The sequence below is a fragment of the Bos indicus genome, chromosome 2 (assembly GCF_029378745.1).
Source record: "Bos indicus isolate NIAB-ARS_2022 breed Sahiwal x Tharparkar chromosome 2, NIAB-ARS_B.indTharparkar_mat_pri_1.0, whole genome shotgun sequence".
Taxonomy (NCBI): Eukaryota; Metazoa; Chordata; class Mammalia; order Artiodactyla; family Bovidae; genus Bos; species Bos indicus.
Genome location: NC_091761.1, coordinates 863,387 through 886,553, shown reverse-complemented (window position 1 = coordinate 886,553; position 23,167 = coordinate 863,387). Strand labels below are relative to the sequence as shown.

Genomic DNA, 23,167 nt, shown 5'->3' with positions numbered 1-23,167 from the left:
ATTTCATATAAATGGTCAAATTTGTATGTATACAATTGTTTCAGGTAGAGGGATCCCCTTTTCATAAGTTTATTTTACTCCACGTTACTTTTATGAAAAGCCCTATATTACTACCCGTTTTCGCTAACCAAAAGAAATCCCAGAGAATTTTTGCTTTTATGAAAAACAGGCAGAGTGAAAATAGCGTTCAGCATTTGTTTTGCTTGTGAGCTGCTACAGAGGTAGACTGCACCCCAAGTAGCAAATGGCACTATAGAGTTCCTTCCCTGGGAACTAAATTCAGCATCTCAGCATCAAGGCACTGTAACTTTGGATTGCGTCTGTGAGTATCTGAGCTTTGTGGTGTAGTCTCAGTAGTTCTAGCCCATCAGGCTTCTCTTGTCCATGGGATTTTCCCCGCAAGAATACTGGAGTGGGTTGCCATTTCCTCCTCCAGGGTATCTTCCCCAACCAGAAATTGAAATTCCGTTTCCTGCGTCTCCTGCTGTACAGTAAAGGGACTGAGTTATATATATATATACGCATTCTTTTTCACATTCTTTTCCATTATGGTTTATCACATGGCCTGTATCTTTTAATGATTTGTAGTTAAGTACATTATGATCTGATAACATACTTTACATAAATTTGTTTTGCACTTCTTAAGAATTAGTTTTTCGGCTGCTGGTTGTGGACCTAAAAGCTCTCACTTCCTTTTCCGATTCCCCTGCCACCAGCTGCTCCACGTATTCTGCCCAGGGTTTCAGGAGCACTCAGTGCGACAGGCAGAAAGAGGCTCTTGCAGACCCCAATCTCATTTTTAGTCCCAGCGCCCGTCCAGGCCGCACGTCCCTGTACTAGTCCGGTGTCTTAGACGCCCACCACACTTGACGGCTTTCTGAGAGCGCAGTGCGAAATCCGGGTCAGGAGCGCGTGCGTGTGTGCGTGCATTCGGCGGAAATCCCGCCTCTCGGCGTCTTCGGTTGGCTCTGACCGCAGAGGGGTGAGCTTAAGGAAGAAGACGAGCAGGATAGAAGAAAACTGGAGACTCGGGAGGAGGGGCGAGGAGGTTCCTCTTTCCCATTGGCTAGGCCCGCGGCGACGCCTCAATGCAATTGGCTGAGCATCGTGGGCCTTAGCCCCCGCGTCGACCCGCCCCTCCGGCCGCAAGAGACGCCGGGATTGCGAGCACCGGCGGAGCCAGTGGCGGCTGGTCTGTGTTAGCACGAGCTGGAGCTAAGCGGCTGGGGGCCTGTGCCGTACGGTCTTCGTACTCCGGGTGGCGGGGGTGCGGCGAGGGCGGCCGGCCGCTGGGGCGGTGCGGGCCGGGGCCGGGCCAAGCCGGGCCACGGCGGGCGTTGGCACAGCCGCTGGGCCCGGGCCTGCGCTGACCGCCTTCGGCGCGCGTCTCAGGCTGTCTTTTCATTTCCAAGTGATTATTGTTTTGGATTTTTCTGCAGACGTGAATTTTGATTAATTTATTTCACGCACCAGTTGCTGCTCTGAGGTAAAGCGGATAATGCATGCTGGTGTCATTTGTCGTGGAGGCGTGGGGTTCCTGCAGTTTGTGTGTTAACCTTTTGGATTTAAGGGAAGGAAATGACATTGTGATTTGGTCTCTGTGACCGTCCATTCTCAAGGTCTCGCCCATGTAGTATAGACGCGGGCGAACCCTGTCTGTGAGTCTCTTACCTGGACTCGAAGTAGGCTTTTTCCTCCCTCCCTCTGTCTTTCTCCCTCCTCCTCTGACTCCCCTCTCCCTAGTGCTCCCCTTCTCCATTTCTGTTCTTTTTGCTGCATTAAACCTTGCGGGAGGGACTTTGTAAAATTCTGAAGAGGTTTAGGTCTTCAATATTGCAGGTTTTAAAAAAATTTTTAGTGGGGTGTAATTGATTTACGGTGGTGTTTGTGTTCGTTTCAGGTCTACACAGAGTGAATCAGTTAGGCATATACACATGTGCAGTCTATTTTTAGATTCTTTTCACATACAGGCCATTACAGTTGAGTAGAGTTCCCTGTGCTTTACATTAGGTCCTTATTAATTGTCTATTTTATGTGTACTACTCAATCCCAATCTCCCAATTTATCACCCCTGTCCCCCATAAGTTTATTTTCAATACCTATAACTCTATTTCGGTTCTGTAGATAAGTTCATTTGTAGCTTTAAGATTACACATATAAGCAATATATGATATTTGTCTTCCTCTGACTTCACTCCGTATCAGAATCTCTAGGTCCATCTATGTTGCTGCAAATGGCATTGTTTTGTTCTTTTTATGGCTGAGTAATATTCCTTGCTTGCAGGTTTCACGACTGGGAGGAAATCAGGGGAAAGATGCCTTCTGATTCTTTTTGTTTGGCTGCTCAGGCTCGACTTGACTCCAAATGGTTGAAAACAGATATACAGGTGGGGTTTTGACAGCCTTTTTTCTCTTGTCTTCCTACCTACAGAGTTATATTTCTGGTTAACCCTTTCCAAGGTTATATAAGGGCATGCAGATCTGATCTTGTCATATTAGAGAAGCAGGTTTATTTTCTGTAACTCAAAATGTACTTGTTATTGTTTTCATAGAGTGTATCTACATTTTAATTACAGTTATTTATAAATGCAAGAAACGAGATAAAAGTTATGCAAACATTTTTTTCTTTTTTTTTTTTTCACAAGGTCTGTATCATTCTTAGCCATACCTTGGTGACAGATTAGTGATACTTTTTGAGATGTTCAGTTAATTATGTGGAGAAAAGTGACATACAGTAATTTATTGTGTCCTGCAGAAACTCAACTCATTTTTATGGCATTCTGTGTTTGTGTTTCTGGAGAGATGAATTCAGTTGAGCTGTTTGTTTTTATTTGTCACTGTTCTTAAGAGGAGTACTTAGATTTTTGTATCAAGAGCGTGTGAAAACAAAATGTTAACCGTAGATTTTCTAATATTATTTTTTAAGGTAATTGCAAACTTGCTGAGAAATGATCAATAAACAGTAACAGTAATGTTTCTGTAGTCTATTTTTTATCCCATTAGTTTTGTTTGCAAATGGAAAAACTGCTTTTGTAACTTTCTATTGCCCTCAGAAATCACTGAAATAATTTTGCAGTGTGTTTGTGTTCTTTCCCTCTTCCTTGAGGTTAACTATTTAAAGTATTTCTCAAGTAATCTTAACTTTGTTTAAATACAGTCTTCTGAACTGTATGATGCAAGTCATGTATTCTGTAAGCAGTTGATCTTAGACACTTGAAGTGAAGCATTATTACCCCTCTTTTTAAAAAATATTTATTTATTTATAATATTGATTATTTATTTGACTGCCCTAGGTCTTAGTTGTGGTATGTGGGACTTTTAGTTGCAGCATGTTAATTCTTTTGTTCCAACATGTGGGATCTAGTTCTCTGACCAGGGATCAAACTGGGGCCCCCTGCATTGGCAGTGCAGAGTCTTAGACACTGGACCCCCAAGGAGGTCCCTAAATTTTTTTTTAAGTATTGAGTATTAGTTGGTGGCAGAGCTAAATAAATGTTAAGAACTGTGTTGTGGATGATGAAATTGTTATTAATGGCATAATGTTAGATAAGAAAATCAAGAAGAATTGGGTTAAGAATTGGCATAGTAGTAACTTTTTTTCCCCAGCAGGACTGGGGGAGGTGAGAGATAGATAATTTTTTATTGATGACATCCAGACAAACTGACTTTAAGAATTATCTTTATATAAAATTTAATTGAAGTAAAGAACTTTACCTGATGAAGTTTCTATTTTGTTAGCAATCATAATCAAGTAACTGCTTAATATGAATTTTAGCATGTTGATCTAAAATGAGTTTAATGTTGAGTTGAGTGCCTATGATGAGTTAAAAAAAATACCACTTATACCTTCAAGTGCTTACCATTTAACTTTTGATTTATTTAGTGTAATATAAAGTGTTTGGTGCTTCTTAGACGTTTGAGTACTATACAAAAGTCTTTCAAACTCCTAGGAATAAGTGACAAGACTTAGGTTTTGGATTGTGCATCAGAGGCAAAATGTGGTATGGTTACTGAAGTTGTGAGAAAAATGTGAAAATAGTGTAAAAAAAGTGATTGCTGACCTTGGTTTTATACAGTTTTTCCAGTGTTGCTTACTAAGTGTGAGGAGTGAATCTTGTTTTACCCTAAGGAATTTGAAAAGAGTGATGCTGGGAAAGATTGAGGGCAGGAGGAAAAGGGACGACAGAGGATGAGATGGTTGGGTGGCATCACTGACTTGATGGACGTAGGTTTGGGTAGACTCTGGGAGTTGGTGATGGTCAGGGAGGCCTGGTGTGCTGCGCAGTTCAGAGTTGGACACGACTGAGCGACTGAACTGAAGGAGTAACTTAGACGTAGTTTACTCTTTGGAATCCTTCCTGAAGACAAATGCTGTCTATTGCTGACAGGCCTATAAGATGCAGGCCTTATGCTGACAGGTTTTACCCTTATCTAGCTGGGGATGTCTCTTCCACCTGGAGTGAGAAGTGTCCCGTTCCTTAGGTAGGCTTTTGTATTGGGAACAGGATTGATACCAGGTTAATGAACAGTATGTGGGGTAGAAACGTGTTTCTTAGTCATAAGGTTTAGCAAATACATTTTCTATGGCTATTTTTATTTGAAATGCCCTTGAGGTTTTTAGTGATTTTTGAAAGGAAAAGTTTTTGGAGACTTAAAAGTTTTAATATGTATATATTATGGAGGATATAGACACTAATCCTAGACTTTCTGCATCAGAGATATTTAGATGCCTCAAGCCTTGCAACCAGTTGCCTCTAATGGAGTGCCCATTATATGGCAGGCACATATCTGGTTTTTACACATATAATGCTTCTTGTTTCTTCAGTTCTTTTTCCTGGTTGTTGTGTGGAGTTCCGTTATTTGTCATATTTTCCTTCACATTTCTCTTGAGGACGCAACAAAATAGAGAGCTCAGAAGTGTTTGTTACATTTGTTACATCAATCACTGCCATTACCATTTTTATATTTACAGTAAAATCCTGTCTTTTGTGATTGGTAGTTTTTTTGGTGAACCAAAAAGTCAATTAAGGGAAAGAACTGTAAAAATAGTACATAATCCCTTAAAAACATTTTATTTTTGAAAGATATGTGCACACTTATTTGCTAGTCTTGATGTAAGGTTAAAGGTGTGTCTTGGAGCATGGGGTCAGGAATGGCATTATCCTGCTCTTTTTTGCATAAACTGTACTCAAATGAATCTCCTCCAGTTTCTATTTTTGGGTTCTTTGAGGTGAAACATGAAATTAGATATGTGTGAGGCAATTTTTAAAACTTTTTATTTTGAAATATTAATAGACTCACAGAAAGTTGCAAATGAAGTACAGAGGTCACTGTATACTCTTCTCCCAGACTCCCTCAGTGTTGTAGTCTTAGGTACAGTGTTAAAACCAGGAAACTGACATTGGTGTAATGTGTGCCTAGTTCTGTGCCATTTTATCGTATGTGTCTATTTATGTAACCATTAAAATTGAGATCCAGAAGTGTTCCATCACTACAAACATCTCCCTCCTGCTGTCCCTCTGTATTCACACTTCCTCTACCATCTCTGACCCCTGGCAAGCACTAATTTGTTCTCCATCTCCATAATTTTGTCATTTTGGGAATGTCATGTGGTATGTGACCTTGTGAAATTAGGTTTGTTCATTTGGTATAATGCTTTTGAGGCCCATCAAATTTGTTAAGTATATCAGTAATTCAACTCAGATTAAACTTCTCTTTTCTTCTAATCATCAATTTAAAATGATTCAGCATAAAAATTAGCTTTTAAAATTAAACTTGTCACTTTATGCTTGGAAATACTAGTAGATTAAAAAATGTAAACATGAACATCTTGGTAATTTCTAATCTCACGTTTTTCAGTTGACAGATGATATGTAGAAATAAAAGAATGTTGTAGGGACTTCCCTAGTGCTCTAGTTAAGACTGTGCTTCCAATGCAGAGGTCACAGGTTTGATCCCTGGTTGGGGAACTAAGATCCCACATGCCATATGGCTTGGCCAAATTAAAAAAAGAATGTTGTAAATACAAGGTATTTGCTTGATTGAAAGGTAACTTACTTGATTTTCATAATGACTTTTTGTATTTATTTTCGTTCTGTAGAATTGGTAGCATTCCTCATTTTTTTATTCATGAGTTTGGGAGGCTGCAGTTCATGGGGTCGCAAAGAGTCAGACACGACTGAGCGACTTCACTTTGGTTATTTGTATCTTTTCTGTATTTTGGATTATTTTGTCAGATTTATATATTTAATTAGTCTTTTTCTTGTAGCTTTGGGTCTTGGAAAAGACTAATAATAATTATAAAGGAAAGAAAATGAGTTTATTATCAGACGTGACAACAGGCCTTATGTTGGAAGAAAGCTGAGTAACATATTTAAGGCACCCAAGAAAAGAAAATCAATGAGTAGGAGCTCAGAAAATATTGTTTCCATGAGTCCTTCCTGAGGAAGTGAATAGAGACTAAAGATGTTTAGATGACTGAATGACTGTAGATTAACATAAAGACTGGTGGTTGGTGTCAGACCTATAGTTACGGATAGGACCCAGAGTAAATGAATTTTATAAAGGATGGAACATAGCATGTAACAGTTGTATGCTTAGACATAGTGGATTAGACTAGAACTGTTCTACAGTGTCTAGTTAATCCTGTGCATTGAAGTTTTTACTTTAGATCCTCTATTTTTCATCTCTAGAGGTTCCATTCCAGTCCTGATTGCTATCTTCCATTTTACTTGTTATCATGTTCATATTTTTCTCTGTCAATATATGATACATCTCTGTAGTGGAGCTTTTAACATTCTTGTCTGCTAATTCCATCACCCCTATTGTTTCTGTGTTTATTTTGATTGATTTCATCATTTCTGTTGATTTATTGCTCTGGTTATAGGATATGTTGGCATGCTTGTTAATTTTTTTATTGAATGTCGCTAAGAGTCAGACATGACTGAGTGACTTCACTTTCACTTTTCACTTTCATACATTGGAGAAGGAAATGGCAGCCCACTCCAGTATTCTTGGCTGGAGAATCCCAGGGACAGAGGAGCCTGTTGGGCTGCTGTCTGTGGGGTCGCACAGAGTCAGACACGACTGAAGCAGCAGTTTGTAAATAAATATGTTATTCTGTGCTAGATTTTGTTTTATTCTCTTGAAGAGCTGTAGTTTTGTCTGACATGCTTGTAAGTTACTTGGAATCAATTTGGTCTTTTCAAAGATTGAGCCTAAAGTTTGTTTGGGCTGATCTAGCACAGCCTTTAACCTTGGGCTATTTATCTGCCTCATTAAGGCAGTGTCCTTCTTAGGACTCTGTCTGATGCTTGGTGTGTTGGGAGGTCTTTCTGTTCTGGTTGGTGGAAACAGGCTTTTCCTAGACTGTGAATATTGATTGGGGTTCTGCCTGCTCTTTTTTAGTGCTGCTTTGCCTATTCTTGGTAGTGTTCTCAACCTGTACCCAGATCAATACCCAGCTAGAGTCTCAAGGGGGCCCCTCTGTCCAGCTCCAGAGATTATTCTCTCTGCAGCCAACTTCCTCTCCTATATTCTTGTCATTTTGACCTGCTTACAGGCAATCTGCTCCTCCTTTCAGCAAGACTTCTGGGTTCTATTTGGGTTCCTCTTTCCTGTGCTACAGTCTGGAAGCTGCTTCTAGGCATTAAGCTTGGACTCTTACTTCATTATTGCCCTTCATGGGAATCACAGATCACACTGGATCTTTTGCCCAGTGTTGGAAAACAGTTGTTTGATATATTCGGTCTGGCTTTCTACCAGAGATGTAATTACTAAAGAAGTTAATTCTTCACAGGTGGGAGAACAGGCCTTCCCAATCTGATCTCATTTATTGACATTTTAATTTTAGATTTGTATTTTTTGTTTTAGAATTGCCACATTTTCGTATGACTGCATTTTATTGAGGTGTAATTAATTATATTTAGTAAAATGCATCTATTTAAAAGATTTACTTACTTATTTTTTGACAAGTCTGGTTCCTGGTTGCTGTGCACATGCCTTCTCTAGTTGCAGCAAGCAGGGGCTGCTCTTGGTTGCAGTGCATGGGCTTCTCATTTTGGTGACTTCACTTGTTGCAGAGCACAGGCTCTAGTCACGCGGGCTCAGTGGTTGTGGCTCTCGGACTCCAGAGCACGGGCTCAGTAGTTGTGGCACATGGACTTAGTTGCTTCGTGGCACATGGGGTCTTTCCTGAGCAGAGATCGAACTGATTGAACCCATGTCCCATGCATTGGCAGGTGGATTCTTAACCACTGGACCACCAGGAAAACCTTAAAATGCATCTCTTGTAATGTTGAGTTTGAAGTGTTTTGGCAGTTTGCTTAACTGCCACATTAGGGACTTTTCTGTAGTTTCTAGTTCTCTGTTGAGATTGTTAACATGATCTTTTAATTGCTTGGACGCATCAAACCTTGTGCAGCCTTTTTTGATTCCTCCACTGCATCTTCCTTTCCCTCTGGATTGATACCCCAGCATGCCTGTGGGCCACCCTTCTATTCCTGCTCTTAGATGTAATGTCACACAACAAGGCGTAGGTTGTGGCTTCCCAGCCACCTGCCATGGAGCTGTAGGTGACAAAGTCTGGAAAGTGGGGGAGAGCAGAAGCTCATTTTCCATGAGGTGAACATGCACCACTTGGTAAAGAGAGGTAAGGGAACTGGCTATTTTAATCTCCCTCTCCCCCCTTTTTTCCCCTCTTTGGATGGTTCTGTGGTTTCTTCTTGCACTTTGGTTAAGAGCCCCACTGCCTAGTGAAAGTGCCTGCAGCACATCTTGGAGTGGGGACTAGTGTGGTAAAACAGGAGTCAGCAAACTTTTCTCTAAAGGCCCAAATCGTGAATATTTCTATGGGCCATATGTTGTCTGTAACAACTGCTCACCTCTGCCGTTGTCATGTGAAAGTAGATACAGATAGTATGTGAAACAAGTGTGTGGTGGTAGGCCCAGAAACTTTATGGATACTGAAATTTGAATGTCATAATTTTCATGTGTCATGAAATATATTTTTCTTCTCTTGATTGTTTCAACCACTGAGACATGTAAAACCCCTCTTAGCTTGAGGGCTAAGAATCATAAAATCGGATTGTGGGCTAGATTTGGCCTCTTAGCTGGGCCTTAATTTGCTGACTTGTGTAGTAACTTGCTATGTCCCCTCACTGCCCTGGGCTGGTACCTTCCAGAGAAAGTGTCACTGCTTTAGTCCATTACTTAGGCTTTCCTTTTTAGGGAAAGGGTATGTCTCTGTTTCTGTTTTCTTGATCTACTCTTGATTTGTTTATGCTGACTTCCATTTTTATTTATTTATTTTTTTCCATTTTTTTAGTTATGTAGTCTTATCTTCAGAGAAGGCCGTGGCACCCCACTCCAGTACTCTTGCCTGGTAAACCCGGTGGATGGAGGAGCCTGGTAGGCTGCAGTCCATGGGGTTGCTAAGAGTCAGGTGTGACTGAGCGACTTTACTTTCACTTTTCACTTTCATGCATCGGAGAAGGAAATGGCAACCCACTCCAGTGTTCTTGCCTGGAGAATCCCAGGGACGGCAGAGCCTGGTGGGCTGCTGTCTATGGGGTTGCACAGGGTCAAACACGACTGAAGTGACTTAGCAACAGCAGCAGCAGCAGTAGCAGTAGTCTTATCTTATTATTATTTTTGAGTTCTAGGTATTGTATGTGAAAAATTGTTGTGGTCATTTGAGGCCCTGGATAATGATCTCTTCTCCAGAGAGAATCTGTCAAGCTAGTAACACTAGTGACTCCAGGTTACTGCAGAGCAATATGGAGCTGTGATGATTCAGAGCTGGGCTCCTGTCAGTCTGCTTGCACTTTACCTGTGCTTCTGTGTATGTGGCCCTTGGAGGTTCTGTTCAAGGTATGGCGTGTTTACCAGGCTTCTCCCCTGTGAGGACCAGGGCTCCGTCCTTTCTCAGCAGCTCCAGTGAGGTCTGCTTGGTCTCAGCTCTACTTGCAGAGTTGGCATGTGCCTCAGGAGGCAGTCTTCAGCGCCTTGGGCTGCTCTCTCTTGGGTCTTAGGTTTGTTCTTCCTTGCTGCTTGGATATCTTCAAACTGATGTACTTTATGTTTTCTTGTGACTTTCCCAGAATTTCTTTCTTTCTAGAATTTGTCATTCTTAAATTTGTTTGGAATTGATAGGTTATCCTGTGTTCAACAGGTGTTTAGAAGGTATTTTTCTGCACAGCTAAGAAAAAAGCTAGATATCTTTATAGTCATCTGCAAATATTTGAACAAATCACATTTCAAAAATATTTTAAAGATAGAAAAAATAAATATCTAAACTATAAGTTAATGCCATTTCATTGGGCACATTCTATTTTGAATTATATTGCATAATTACACAGTTCTGAGTGATCATGTTAATAGATACCTTAAAAGACCTCTTGCCCGATTCTGTTTGGTTTTCAAATATTGTGGCCCCTTCAGTGGCTCCCCCAGGCCTCCTTACTGCACCTGTTGGTTCATGTTGATGAGAAGAAAACAGCTGGAGAGTTTGGCTTCTTCCCCCAAACTGATGACCTTGGTGATCTTGGTGACCTTGGTCAGGTAATTGAACTGCTAAGTTTTAGTTACTGTCTCTCAAAATTGGCCCTGTTACTACCCCCTGCCTTGTTGGCTTCTTTTCAGGATGAAAATGCCTTTACCTGTTATGTCATTTTAGAGGTATGAGTTAAGAATATAAGAGCAAATTGGTAAAGGATCCTCAGAATGAATAATACTAATTAGAGATATCTGGATTCTGTATGAAAAAAGTTAAAATTTAAGAACTGTATTGTTAGCCATTGGGAATGTTTTTGTAAATTAGCTACTAATAAGGTCAGGATTTTTTAAAAATTTATTTTTGGTTGTGCTGGATCTTCACTGCTCTCGGGCTTCTCTCCAGTTGTGGCAGGTGGGGTTTACTCTCTGGTTGGGGTGTTTGGGCATCTCGTGGTGGTGGCTTCTGTTTTGGAGCACGGGCTGTCGATGCACTCGGTAGTTGCTGCTTCTGGGCTCTAGAGCACGAGCTCAGTAGTTGCGGTGCATGGGCTTAGTTGCTCCGCATGATGTAGGGTCTTCCTGGGTCAGGAATTAAACCCATGTCTCCCATGTAGGGATTCTTTACCACGGAGCCAACAGGGAAGCCCCAAAACAAGCTATTTGTAGACTGTTGTACAAATACTCTTAAACTGACAAATTTAAGTGAATTGTATTGCTTGTGCATGCTCTTTTTCCAGTGCCATGATTGTTTCCCAGTTTCTTTCTCCTTGGGATCCTGTGCTTTCCTCCAGTGCCTTGGAATGCTCTCCCAGGGACTTCATCTCTGCCTTTCACAGTCCAACTCTTTCAAGGCTTCCTCCAGGGAAGCTTGCTTTGTTACCTTAGCAATGTTCCCTCCTTCCTTGAATCCTTTCAGATGCCTGAATCATTGTAGTTTGCGTGGTGGTTACTTGAGTTCATGTCCCCGGCTCCTAGGAGGCTTTTACAGTGGGTATCCCTCCAGACACCCAGTTTCTACCTTCCACACAGCTTCTGCCCTACCCCCATCCTTCCCAACACTACTAAAGTGATGAGAGAAAGAAAGGACGATAGTGATGATTCTTGTCTTCATGTAAATGGGGCTTCCTCGGCCTGTTCTTTAATAATTGTATCATCCCCAGCCACCCTGGGGTAATCCTAGTGGGCCGTCAGGGCTGAGGACCCTCCCTCCTTGGGTGTGGGCATCTTCTCCAGGTCTGCAGCCCATTTGCTGATGCCTTCCAGGTTTGGATCTCTAGCCCTGAACCCTCTGCTAAGATCGGAATTTGTGTTTGCAGTGTATGTGTATTGTGTGTATGTGTATGTGTGTGCACGGGGAGAGGATCTCCATGTTTATGTTCAGTAGTTGGTGCAAGTGTCAGTGGTTAAAACTGAGCGAATTCTGTCATTTTGTCTGTTCTCTACCTTGTTTTTCACATCTGATCTGTCCCATTTGATCTGAAATGTCTTAAATACTCTTTTTTGTCTTGACTTAAGCTCTCATCCTGTTTTCTCTGCGTTTGGTTTCTTCCTCTGTCCTGGTCCACTGCTCTGACACTGAGTTACGACCGGATGTGTGGTCATTTATTTCCTGGAGCCCCCAAAGGTGGCAGGTAACTGCTCAAGTGTAGCACACGTGGGGCTGTTTAGTCTGGTCATTGTTTGATTCCCAGCCTGTGTGGCCACGTGGGCCTGGACTGAGCCCAGGGAGAGGTCTTAGGTCCCTCCTCTTATCCAGGTCAGCAGGTGAGCCAGACCTTTCCATCATGTGTTAAAACAGCAGGGGTCCTGAATGTTCGTGGCTCACTTTTTAGGAAGTATTTACTTCCCCCTCTGCTAGTTGATACTTTTGCCAGCAGTCGTGTATTTTGGTCTTAAGCATGTTTATGGCAGTTGTCTCATTCAGTGATGTGAACAAATATGAGTGCTGAGAGAAAGTTGTTGCTTCTATGAGAACTAAGTCGGTTGTCAATTTGGTTTTGTATTGCTGTGTAACAAGTCACTGACCAGAAAATGTTCAGTTAAAACAACTCAGTGTACTCTCTGCTCCTTTTCTCTGTGGATCAGGAGTCTGACTTAGCTTAGCTGGGTCTTCTGCTTTAGGACTCACAGGCTGCAGTCAGGGTGCTGACCAGTTTGCATTCTCATCTAGGGTTTTATTGGTGTCCTTGTTGGCGGGATTCAGTTTGTGGGACTGTGGGACTGAGTTGTGGCCTCCTAGGAGACACCCCTCTCCATAGGCAGCTCATGGCAGTGGCTGTGGAGAGCGTCTCTTCTGGAGGGTCCCATTCTCTTAAGGGCTTTTACCTCACATGACCCTAGGATAATTTTCCTTTTGATTGACTAGATATTAGCTGATGTGAGACCTTAATTGTATATGGGAAATTCCTTCACCTTTGCCACAGAAAGAAACAAAACCTAGTCCAGTTGTGATGTCCTCTCCTGTGTTCGGAGGTCCTGCCTAAACTCAGAGAGAGGATTACCCAGGGTGTGTGTGTGCCAGGGGGTAAGAATCTTTAGGGCATCTTAGATTTGCCTACTACACATTGCTTGGGTAAAACTGAGATGCTGAAAAAATTACTTGTGCAGGTTAGGAAAGAGAGAATTGATAAGGATTGGGGGAGATGTCTTGTAGAAGAATTGTGTACTAAGATTGTTCACAAAGTGCCCTTCAGTTCTTGGTGAGTCTGGAAATAGTGAGTGCTTCATGAGAGTGGTGTATGCGGGACTGATGGCAAGGAACAAGCTAGTGGACTTGTGAGCCAAGAAAAGGCCCTGGCCTTCCATTGAAAGGTGGGCAAACAGATGTGTTTGTTTTAGTGTAAAGTGTATTGTCTGTCTGAGAAGAGAGTTTCTACTGTACCTGCAGCTTTCAGAATGAATGCTTTCTGTGGGTGTTCACTGTGCCCCGACCCTTGGTCAATGACTGCTTGCTCTGGGAAACCTTTTCTGATTCCCAAATGTGGACAGCCAAGAGCACTTTTTGTGAGAATGTTATTTTGTCTTTGAATATCAGTATGGACTCATGTTTTTATTTACTATTTTAGTCTAATATAGTTGTTATATATTTTGCTGTTCAAAATTACTCTCAGTTTGGCCTGTGGAGGAGTTCCTATCAGGCTTTGAGCAGCTTTTTTGGTGCAAACCTAAGTATTCCTGGCTCACTATCAAAGTTATATTTGGATTAACCTCCAGGTTATTCAAGGGTGAAGTGTAGTTTTCTTAATAAACGGGTTAACTTGCATGTAAGGTAAACTCAAAATCTTGCTTTCATTCACCTCTCCTGCCTTCTACCCATGTTCCCCTTCCTATAAGTGATCACATTATTTGTGACTGGCTTATCTTTCCAGAGCATGTGCCCACATGTGTCTTTTATCTTGTATCTTAAGTAAAACTTAGTATGTAAAATATTGTGCATGGTACCTTGTTCACTTAACTGTGTACCTTGGGACAGTTTTCATTAAATGCTGAATGACTGAATAATAAGTGAGATTTTTTTTTTTCACATTATTCTTTAAAAATTGCATTGTGAGTATGATCACTCTGAATTTATTTTTTTTGTCATTACCAGCTTGCATTCACAAGAGATGGACTCTGTGGTCTGTGGAATGAAATGGTTAAAGATGGAGAAATTGTATATACTGGGACAGAACTATCACAAAATGGAGAGCTTCCTCCTAGAAAAGGTAAGGGCCTTTAACTAATATTTTTCATTTTTTGAAGACCTTTATAAATTGAATTCTATAGAAATTTTAGAATGTGCTGTATGGACAGGAGTGTGGCTGAGTATAACTCTGAAGTTTTGCTTTCACTTTGGAAATGCCTAAATGATAATTAATATTAGGCGCTTCCTGAATTTTGTTGTTCTACTCAAATTGAAGGCCTTTTAATTGCAGAGCCACCTGCTGTGGTGTCCTTCCTCTGATGTCTCATTTGCAGCTTCTGGGAACTCCACTTATTGTTTTTTCCTCTAAGTTTTGAAATATACCTTGCTTTGGCTAACTATAAATTGTGGTTTTTATGAGGTTGAGTGGAAATAGTATTCTGAAATTTTCCAACATGACTACCCTGTGCGTGTGTGTGCGTGTGTGTGTGTGTGTGTGTGTGTGTGTGTGTGCGTGCGTGCGCGCACGCGCGTTCAGTCGTGTCTGACTCTGCAACTCCATGGGCTGTAGCCTGGGATTCTCCTCTGTCCATGGGATTTTCTAGGTGAGAAGACTGGAATGGGTTACCATTGTTTCCTCCAGGGGGTCTTCCTGACCCAGGGATTGAAGCCTGTCTTTTGCGTTTCATGTATTGCCAGGCAGTCTTCTCCACTACACTACCTGGGAAACCCCTGTGACTATCCTGTGGGAGTGTATAAAACACTTTTTGGAAGCCTTTGGCCTGTGGACTTTTATTGTATTTGTCTGTGCAGGGAAGTATCAGTGAACACTCTTGTTGGGGATAGGATTATGAAAACGCAGTGAAGTCAGTTGTTCTTGACTTTGGCTGTGAATCAGAATCACAGTTTAGACTTTAAAAAGAAATGGATGCCTATACCCACCCCAAACCTGTAGAATCTGAACAACCCTACTTGAGACCCACTGCTGAAGTTTATTAGTCCTCCTATTTGAAAATCATCAGGATGGATAAAGTTATTTTAGAAAGTAGTGGGACTTCCCTGGCTGTCCGGTGGATAGGACTTCACCTTCTGATGCAGGGGGTGCGGGTTCAGTCCCTGGTTGGAGAGCTACATGCCTGCAGCCAAAAACCAAACCATAAAAGGGAAGCAATATTGTAACAAATTAAAGAAAGGCTTTAAAAATGGTCCACATTAAAAAAAGAAAAAAGAAAGTAACTTTTCGTAGAATGAATTAGAATAGTGTCCACTTGAAAATACATTGGAAAAACAATATATCTTTTCAGTTACAGTGTCTAGCAGAGTGAGCTCATTTTTTTTCCTGATATTTTATTGTGAAAACTTCCATGCACCCACAACAACGGACAGGTCTGTACAGTGAGCAGGTGCACACTCATCCCCCGGATCATACTAATCTATCCTCTGTCCACTGGTGCGTCTTACCTGACTTCCTTAGACACTTCATGCATATTATTAACAAGATTGACTTCAGTGTAGCTTTTTGTCTTTAGGGCAGAACTTACCCATAATAAAATATATGTTTTGAGTTTCCTGTTCCATAAGTTTCAACAGACATAATTGGTGTAACCAACCACTTATTGGTACTCCTACTTTGAAGGTTCTCACGTGCCCCTTACTGGCTCCGTCCTGCCCTCTCTACTCATAGGCAACCACTGATCTTTTTCTGTTGTGGATTGGTTTTGCCTGTTCTACACTTTCATGTAAATAGTATCATGTAATCACGTTACATGTTTGTTTCAGTTTGTAATGATTTATTAGTTTTAGTAGTTCATTCTGTATACTTTTGAAGTTTTTGTGCCTTTTCGTCCTGTCCTTCCAGTATTAATGCATTAAAACATACTTTTTAAAACGTTTTTTGTGAAATATTAGTTCTAAAAGATATTCTGAGAAAAACTAATTACATGGAAAAATTCAAAGTCTATTTCTTATTCATTGCATTTGATGACTAATAGTGGTTAAATTAAAAAATATGTGGTTAGAAAGCAAAGTGTAGGGCCTCCCTGATGGATCAGTGGTAAAGAATCCTTCTGCCAATGCAGGAGACACGGGTTTGATCCCATGTCCGAGAAGATCCCATATGCCACAGAGCAACTAAGCCTGTGCACCAGAACTAGAGCCTGGGAGCTGCAGCTACTGAAGCCTTCATGCCCTAGAGCCTAGGCTCCACAACAAGAGAAGCCGCTGAGATGAGAAGCCTGCACACTGAAACTGGAGAGTAGTGCCTACTCTCCGCATCCAGAGAAAGCCTGAGGACAGCAACAAGGACCCAGAAGGGCCAAAAGTAAATAAATTTAAAAAAATAAAAGAAAGCAAAGTGTAATTGTTCTTTATGTAGGTCCCAAATTAATATTTTTTCTTGACATTCAGTAAAAGTTATTGTTTTTAATAAGACATGATATATGCTTTTTGTTATGAAAAAATACTTTTTTAATAGATAGATTTATACACCTAATTTCATTTTTAAGACCATGGTCTTTTTTTTGGGGGGGGTGGCTGCATTATATAGCAGCTTGTGGGACCTCAGTTCTCCAACCAGGTTTCAAACCAAGGCCCCTGGCAGGGAAACTGCAGAGTCTTAACCACTGGACTTTCAGGGAATTCCCAAGAGCGTGTACATTATTTTGTTGTTGTTCAGTCAGTAAGACCCGTCTGATGACTCTTTGCAACCCCATGGATTGCAGCATGTCAGGTTTCCCTGCCCTTCATCTATCTCCCAGAGTTTGCTCCGATTCACGTCTATTGAGTTAGTTAAGCTGTCTTAACCATCTCATCTTCTGCTGCCCTCTTCCTGTTGAATTCAGTCTTGCCCAGCATCAGGGTCTTTTCCAATGAGTTGGCTCTTTGCATCAGGTGGCCAAAGTTTTGAAGCTTAAGCATCAATCCTTCCAATGAGTATTCAGGATTGATATCCTAGGCAATGGCACCCTACTCCAATACTCTTGCCTGGAAAATCCCATGGATGGAGGAGCCTGGTAGGCTGTAGTCCATGGGGTCGCTAAGAGTCGGACACGACTGAGTGACTTCCCTTTCACTTTTCACTTTTATTCATTGGAGAAGGAAATGGCAACTCACTCCAGTGTTCTTGCCTGGAGAATCCCAAGGACAGGGGAGCCTGGTGGGCTTCTGTCTCTGGGGTTGCACAGAGTCGGACACGACTGAAGCGACTTAGCAGCAGCAGCAGCAGCAGCAGGGTTGACTGGTTGGATCTCCTTGCAGTCCAAGGGACTCTCCAGAGCCTTCTCTAGAACCACAATTCGAAAGCATCCATTCTTTGGCACTCAGCCTTCTTAATGGGCCAACTCTCACATCCATACATGACTACTGGAAAAACCATGGCTTTGACTTTACAGAGCTTAAGTGATATCTCTGCTTTTTAATATGCTGTCTAGGTTTGACATTGCTTTCCTTCTAGGGAACAAACATCTTTGAATTTCATGGCTGCAGTCACCATCCATAGTAATTTTGGAGCCCAGGAAAATAAAATTTGTCACTGCTTCTACCCTTTCCCCTTCTGTTGGCTATGAAGTTACAGGACTGGATGCTATGATCTTAGTTTTTTGAATGTTGAGTTTCAAGCTAGCTTTTTCACTCTGTTCTTTCACCTTCATCAAGAGGCTCTTCAGTTCCTCTTCACTTTCTGCTGTTAGAGTGATATCATTCGGACAGCTGAGATTGTAGATATTTCTCCCAGCAATCTTAATTCCATTCTGTGATTCATCCAGCCCAGCATTTTGCTTAATGTACTCTGCATAAAAGTTAAATAAACAGGGTGACAGTATATAGCCTTGTTTTACTCCTTTCCCAATTTTAAACCAGTTCCGTGTCCAATTCTGTTTCTTTTTCACCCATGTACAGGTTTCTCAGGATCCAGGTAAGGTGGTCTGATATTCCCCCTTTGTGGATCATAACCTTTTCGTGGTGAAGGGACTTGCATGCCTCAGTGAAGCTGTAAGCCATGTGGTTCAGGGCCACATGAGACAGGCAGGTCATAATGAAGAATTCTGACAAAATGTGGTCCACTCAAGCAGGGGAATGGCTAACCACTCCAGTATTTTTGCCGCAAGAACCCCATGAACAGTATGAAAAAGCAAAAAGATATGACACTGGAAGATGAGCCCCTAGGTTGGAAGGTGTCCAGTATGCTACTGGGCAAGAGCAGAAGGCAATTAGTAGTAGCTCTAGAAAGAATGAAGCATTTGGGCCAAAGCTGAAATGACTTTCATTTCAACTGTGGATGTATCTGGTGGTGAAAGTAAAGTCCGGTGCTGTAAAGAACAATATTGCATTGCAACCTGGAATGTTAGATCTGTGAATCAGGGTAACTTGGAGGTGCTTAAGCAGGAGATGGCAAGAATGAACATTGATATCTTAGCAATCAGTGAGCTAAAACGAATGGGAATGGGTGAATTTAATTCAGATGATTATTATATCTACTACTGTGGGCAAGAATCCTTTAGAACAAAGGGAGTAGCCCTCATAGTCAACAAAAGAGTCCAAAATGCAGTATTTCGATTCAGTCTCAAAAATGACAGAATGATCTCGGTTTATTTTCCAAGGCAAACCATTCAACATCACAGTAAACGGAAGTCTATGTCCCAGCCTTCTTGATGCCAGAGAAGCTGAAGTCGACTGGTACTTTGAAGACCTACAAGACCTTCTATAACTAACATCAAAAAAAGATTCCTTCTTTTGTCCTTTTCACATAGAAGATTGGAATTCAAAAGCAGGAAGTCAAGGGATACCCAGAATAACAGTCAGGTTTGGCCTTGGAATATAAAATGAATCAGAGCAAACACTAACACACTGGTCATAGTAAACACCCTTTTTTCAGTGACACAAGAGATGACTCTACACATGGACGTCACTAGAGGTCAATACCGAAATCAGATTGATTATGTCCTTTGTAGGCAAAGATGGAGAATTTCTGTGCAGTCCACAGAAAAAAGACCGGGAGCTGACTGTGGCTCAGATCATGAGCTCCCTATTGCAAATTCAGGCTTAAATTGAAGAACGTAGGGAAAACCACTAGGCCAGTCTGTTAATGACCCAAATTAAATCCCTTATGATTATACAGCGGAGGTGATAAATTGATTCAAGGAATTAGATCTGGTAGACAGAGTGCCTGAAGAATGATGGCCAGAGGTTCGTAATATTGTACAGGAGGAAGTAATCAAAACCATCCCAAAGAAAAATACACAAAGGCAAAATGGTTGTTTGAGGAGGCTGAGAAAGGAAGAGATATACCGAACTGAATGCTTAGTTCCAGAGAATAGCAGTGAGAGATAAGAAAGCCTTCTTTAACGAACAATGCAAAAAAGTAAAGGAAAACAATAGAATGGGAAAGACTAGAGATCTCTTCAAAAAAATTGGAGATACCACGGGAACATTTCATGCAGAAATGGGCAACAAAAAAGGACAGAAATAGCAAGAACTTAACAGAAGCAGAAGAGATTAAGAAGAGGTGACAGGAATACACAGAGGAACTATACAGGAAAGGTCTTAGTGACCTGGATAACCATGATGGTGTGATCACGTGTCTAGAACCATACATCCTGGACTGAAGTCAAGTGGGCCTTAGGAAGCATAACTACAAACAAACCTAGTGGAGGTGATGGGATTTCAGTTGAGCTGTTTAAAATTCTAAAAGGTGATGCTGTCAAATTGCTGCACTCAGTATGTTAGCAAATTTGGAAAACTCAGCAGTGGCCCCAGGACTGGAAAAGGTCTATTTTCATTCTAATCCTAAAGAAGGATAATGCCAAAGAATGTTCAGACTGTCGTACAGTTGTGCTCATTTCACATCTAGTAAGGGTGTGCTCAAAATCCTTCAAGCTCTGCTTCAGCAGTATGTGAATCTAGAACTTCCAGATAGATGTACAAGCTGAATTTAGAAACGGCAGAGGAACCAGAGATCAAATTGCCATAATTCATTGAATCATAGAGAAAGCAAGGGAATTCCAGAAAAACATTTGCTTCATTGACTGTGCAGACTCTTTGACTGTCTGGATCACAAGAAACTGGAAAATTCTCAAAGAGATAGAAATACCAGACCACCTCACCTCTCCTCAGAAAACTGTGTGCATTGTATGTAACTGTAGTGTGGCTGATTCTGAGGAAAACACAGATCAGAGCAGAAGCCTTAGAGGCGCTGTTTCCTTTCCTCTGCTTCCTGGGGATGACCGTTTTCTCCTGCACACACGGCGATTCAGGATGGGTTCTTACTCTGGCTTAGCTTGTTTTCTTCATTCATTTCTGGACATAGTGGCTTTTAATAATTGGAGCTTACCTTGGAATAAACCTTCTTTTCTTCCTTTTAGAACTTTTTGATCCTACTGATGAAAGAGTGCTTCCATCTAGGTAGTAAGCTTTGTGTTTCCTTTTTGGGGCCTGCCCTACAAAAGACAGGCTAGATTATAATCTTACACTTTTTTTTCAAGTGACTGTTTCTTACAACCCTGTTTAGAGTTACAGTATTTATTATTTTGAGGGAAAATAGAGGAGGGAATAGGATGTAAAGAAGGGAGAGTTAAGAGGCTAATAACAGATACACTAAACTTGATTTTTAAATTTTTGTCAGGGGCTGACCTTTGTGTGAAGAACTGTTTCATATATTGTAAACCTTCTCAGTCTGTGCAGATAGTAGAAATATACTAGCCAGTTGTTTGCGTAGTCAGGCCTCTTAAAAAATTTTATTGCTATTTCTGTTACATTACTAATGTCATTTATGGACATCAGTACTAACTTTTTATAGTTTTTATATAGTTCTTATGGAGTTTATTTTGGCTTTTTCTGACTTTGTATTGTGCATTGTTTTTAAGGTTTTCTTTTCTCTTGGTCTAGTCAGTGCCTTTTTTTTTTTTTTTTAGTCAGTGCTCTTTAGTTACATGTGTTTCAATTTTAAGCGTCCAGAGATGAGTTTTTAATTTTTTTTTTTTTTTTTAAAGAACGTGACAACTTTTCTCCTGGTTTTATAGTTTCTCTGTGGAGGATATAAAATATTGGATGTGGCTTTTCTTCCCAAATAATTCATGATTATTTGGGCAGAAAATGTATTTGCATACAGAAGTGTTTAACAGGATCATAAAAACCCCATGATGTTACCCACAACCAGGGCTGGTGGAGTTCAGGAGTGGCCTGATTCCTACGGTTTGTCAAGGAGACCTGGCCTGGGCCCAAGGGTGGTGGTGTGTAGGTGGGATCCTCCAGGTGGAGGACTGTGAAGAGCAGTGGTATGTATGGTGGACAGGGAGCAGCAGATACGTGTGGGCCAGCCTGGAGGGACATGGACTGCTTGAGTGCTCAGCCGCATCTAAATCTAGGAGAATGCAGCTGCTGATGCAGTGGACACATTCTGGGGAGGCACATTTATAAACTCAAGGCTAGACGCTATTGCACAAAGGGCTGTGAGTGTTGGGAAGAGTAGTCAGGACTCAGTCCTTCTAGCAGTGAGAACTCAGTTGAATCCTGATTCTGTAGCCCAAGGGTTCTCAAACTCTGTAGTTCATTAGGATCACCTGGAGTCTTGGTCAGATACTGGCCTGACCAGTGTCTGGCCCCACCCTTAGAATTTATGATTTCTTGGATTTGGGTAGGACTTGGGAATTTGCATTTCTGACATGGTTCCAAGTTCTGCTGATAATGTTTTCTTTTCAAAGTGTGTTGTGTCTGTACAGCCAAAGTCTACTACCTTGAGAGTTTCAGAGACAGGAAGAGAGCTGATCCTGGGAAGATGGCATCAAACAGCTTTCAGAGGAAGTTGATCTGGGCTCAAGAGAGGATGGCTGTGTTATAATCACAGAGAGAAAGCCCAGGGTGGTAGTAAAGGGTTCACACCTTTCTTTATTGATCAACTTTGTCAATTCTGACACATTTTTTGTAGGTTTTGTTAACTAAGGCAGATAAAGTTTACCTCAGATCTTCTGTTACTTAATGTATCTGCCAACTTATCTCTTACCATCTTGTTTCATGTTTTTGCATAACTGGACATTTTTCTTTAAGACAGAAATTACTATCTTTCTTCCTTGATAGTAATCTTTAGCATCTTGCTTATATATTTATGTTTCTCTGCCAGCATTCTTTCTTGTTTAATCTCAGCCATTCATGTGGTTGAGATTATGACTTTGATCTGAATTAAGTAGCCTCTAATTCAGATAGTGGGCTTCCCTGGTGGCTCATTGGTAAGGAATCTACCTGTCAGTGCAGGAGACACAGGTTTGATCCCTGGGTCAGGAGGATCCTCTGGAGAAGGAAATGGCAACCCATGCCTGGAGAATCCCATGGACAGAGAAGCCTGGTGGGCTGTAGTATATGGGATCACAAAACAGTCGGACATGACTTAGCGACTAAACAACAACAAATTCAGAGTGTGGTTCTACACTAATTCTGTGATTCTCCAGCACCAACTAAATGTCTGATAATTCAGTCCAGTTCTGACACTTAACTACTGGAGTTCGGTCCTCACAAGTGAAGGGCTCAGTTCTCCAAGGCTGCCTCCACTTCAGATGCCAGACTCAGCTGGAATTCCCAGGTTACTCTCACATTTGCCTGACTGACTACAAATTTAGAGGTTTCCATAACCCTCTCAGGTTCAATAATTGCCTAGAAAAACTCACAAAATTCAGGAAAACACTTTGTTGGTTTATTATAAAGAAGACAGCTCAAAACAGCCAAGTGGAAGAGATGCAGAGGCAAGGTGTGGGGAAGGGGCTCAGAGCCTCCATGCCTTTTCTTGGCCCTCCAACCTCCCAGCACATCTGTGTATTCACCAACCTGAAATATCCCCCAGTTTTTGTGCTCAAGAGATTTTATTTAATCTCCAACCTCTCTCTCTCTAGAGGTCAGGAGATGGTCCTGATAGTTTTCCCCTCTAATCACTATTGGGTCTTTCTGGTGACCAGCTCACATCATGGAGCTAGCTATCTAGAGGCCCCATCCTGAGTCAGTTCCTTAGCATAAGCTCAGGTATAGTGGAAAGGAGCTTGTTGTGAATATCAAAAGACACTCCTGAGTAAAT

General features: G+C 41.4%; 1 protein-coding gene across 6 annotated transcripts in view; it reads left to right on the top strand.

Annotated features, from left to right (window-relative positions):
• Positions 1–1,165: 1,165 nt before the first annotated feature.
• HERC2 (HECT and RLD domain containing E3 ubiquitin protein ligase 2) overlaps positions 1,166–23,167 on the top strand; it is a 234,998-nt gene continuing 212,996 nt past the window's right edge. For 3 of the 6 annotated variants that reach the window (XM_019968612.2, XM_019968603.2, XM_019968595.2), the window contains exons 1-3: positions 1,292–1,486; positions 2,284–2,386; positions 14,083–14,197. In XM_019968612.2, the coding sequence (XP_019824171.2) occupies positions 2,315–2,386; positions 14,083–14,197 (187 nt within the window). In that variant the 5' untranslated portion in view covers positions 1,292–1,486; positions 2,284–2,314. Of the gene's footprint in view, positions 1,239–1,290; positions 1,487–2,283; positions 2,387–14,082; positions 14,198–23,167 lie in introns of those variants that run through there. The other 3 variants (XM_070801388.1, XM_070801376.1, XR_011570152.1) reach the window with 3 other exon arrangements.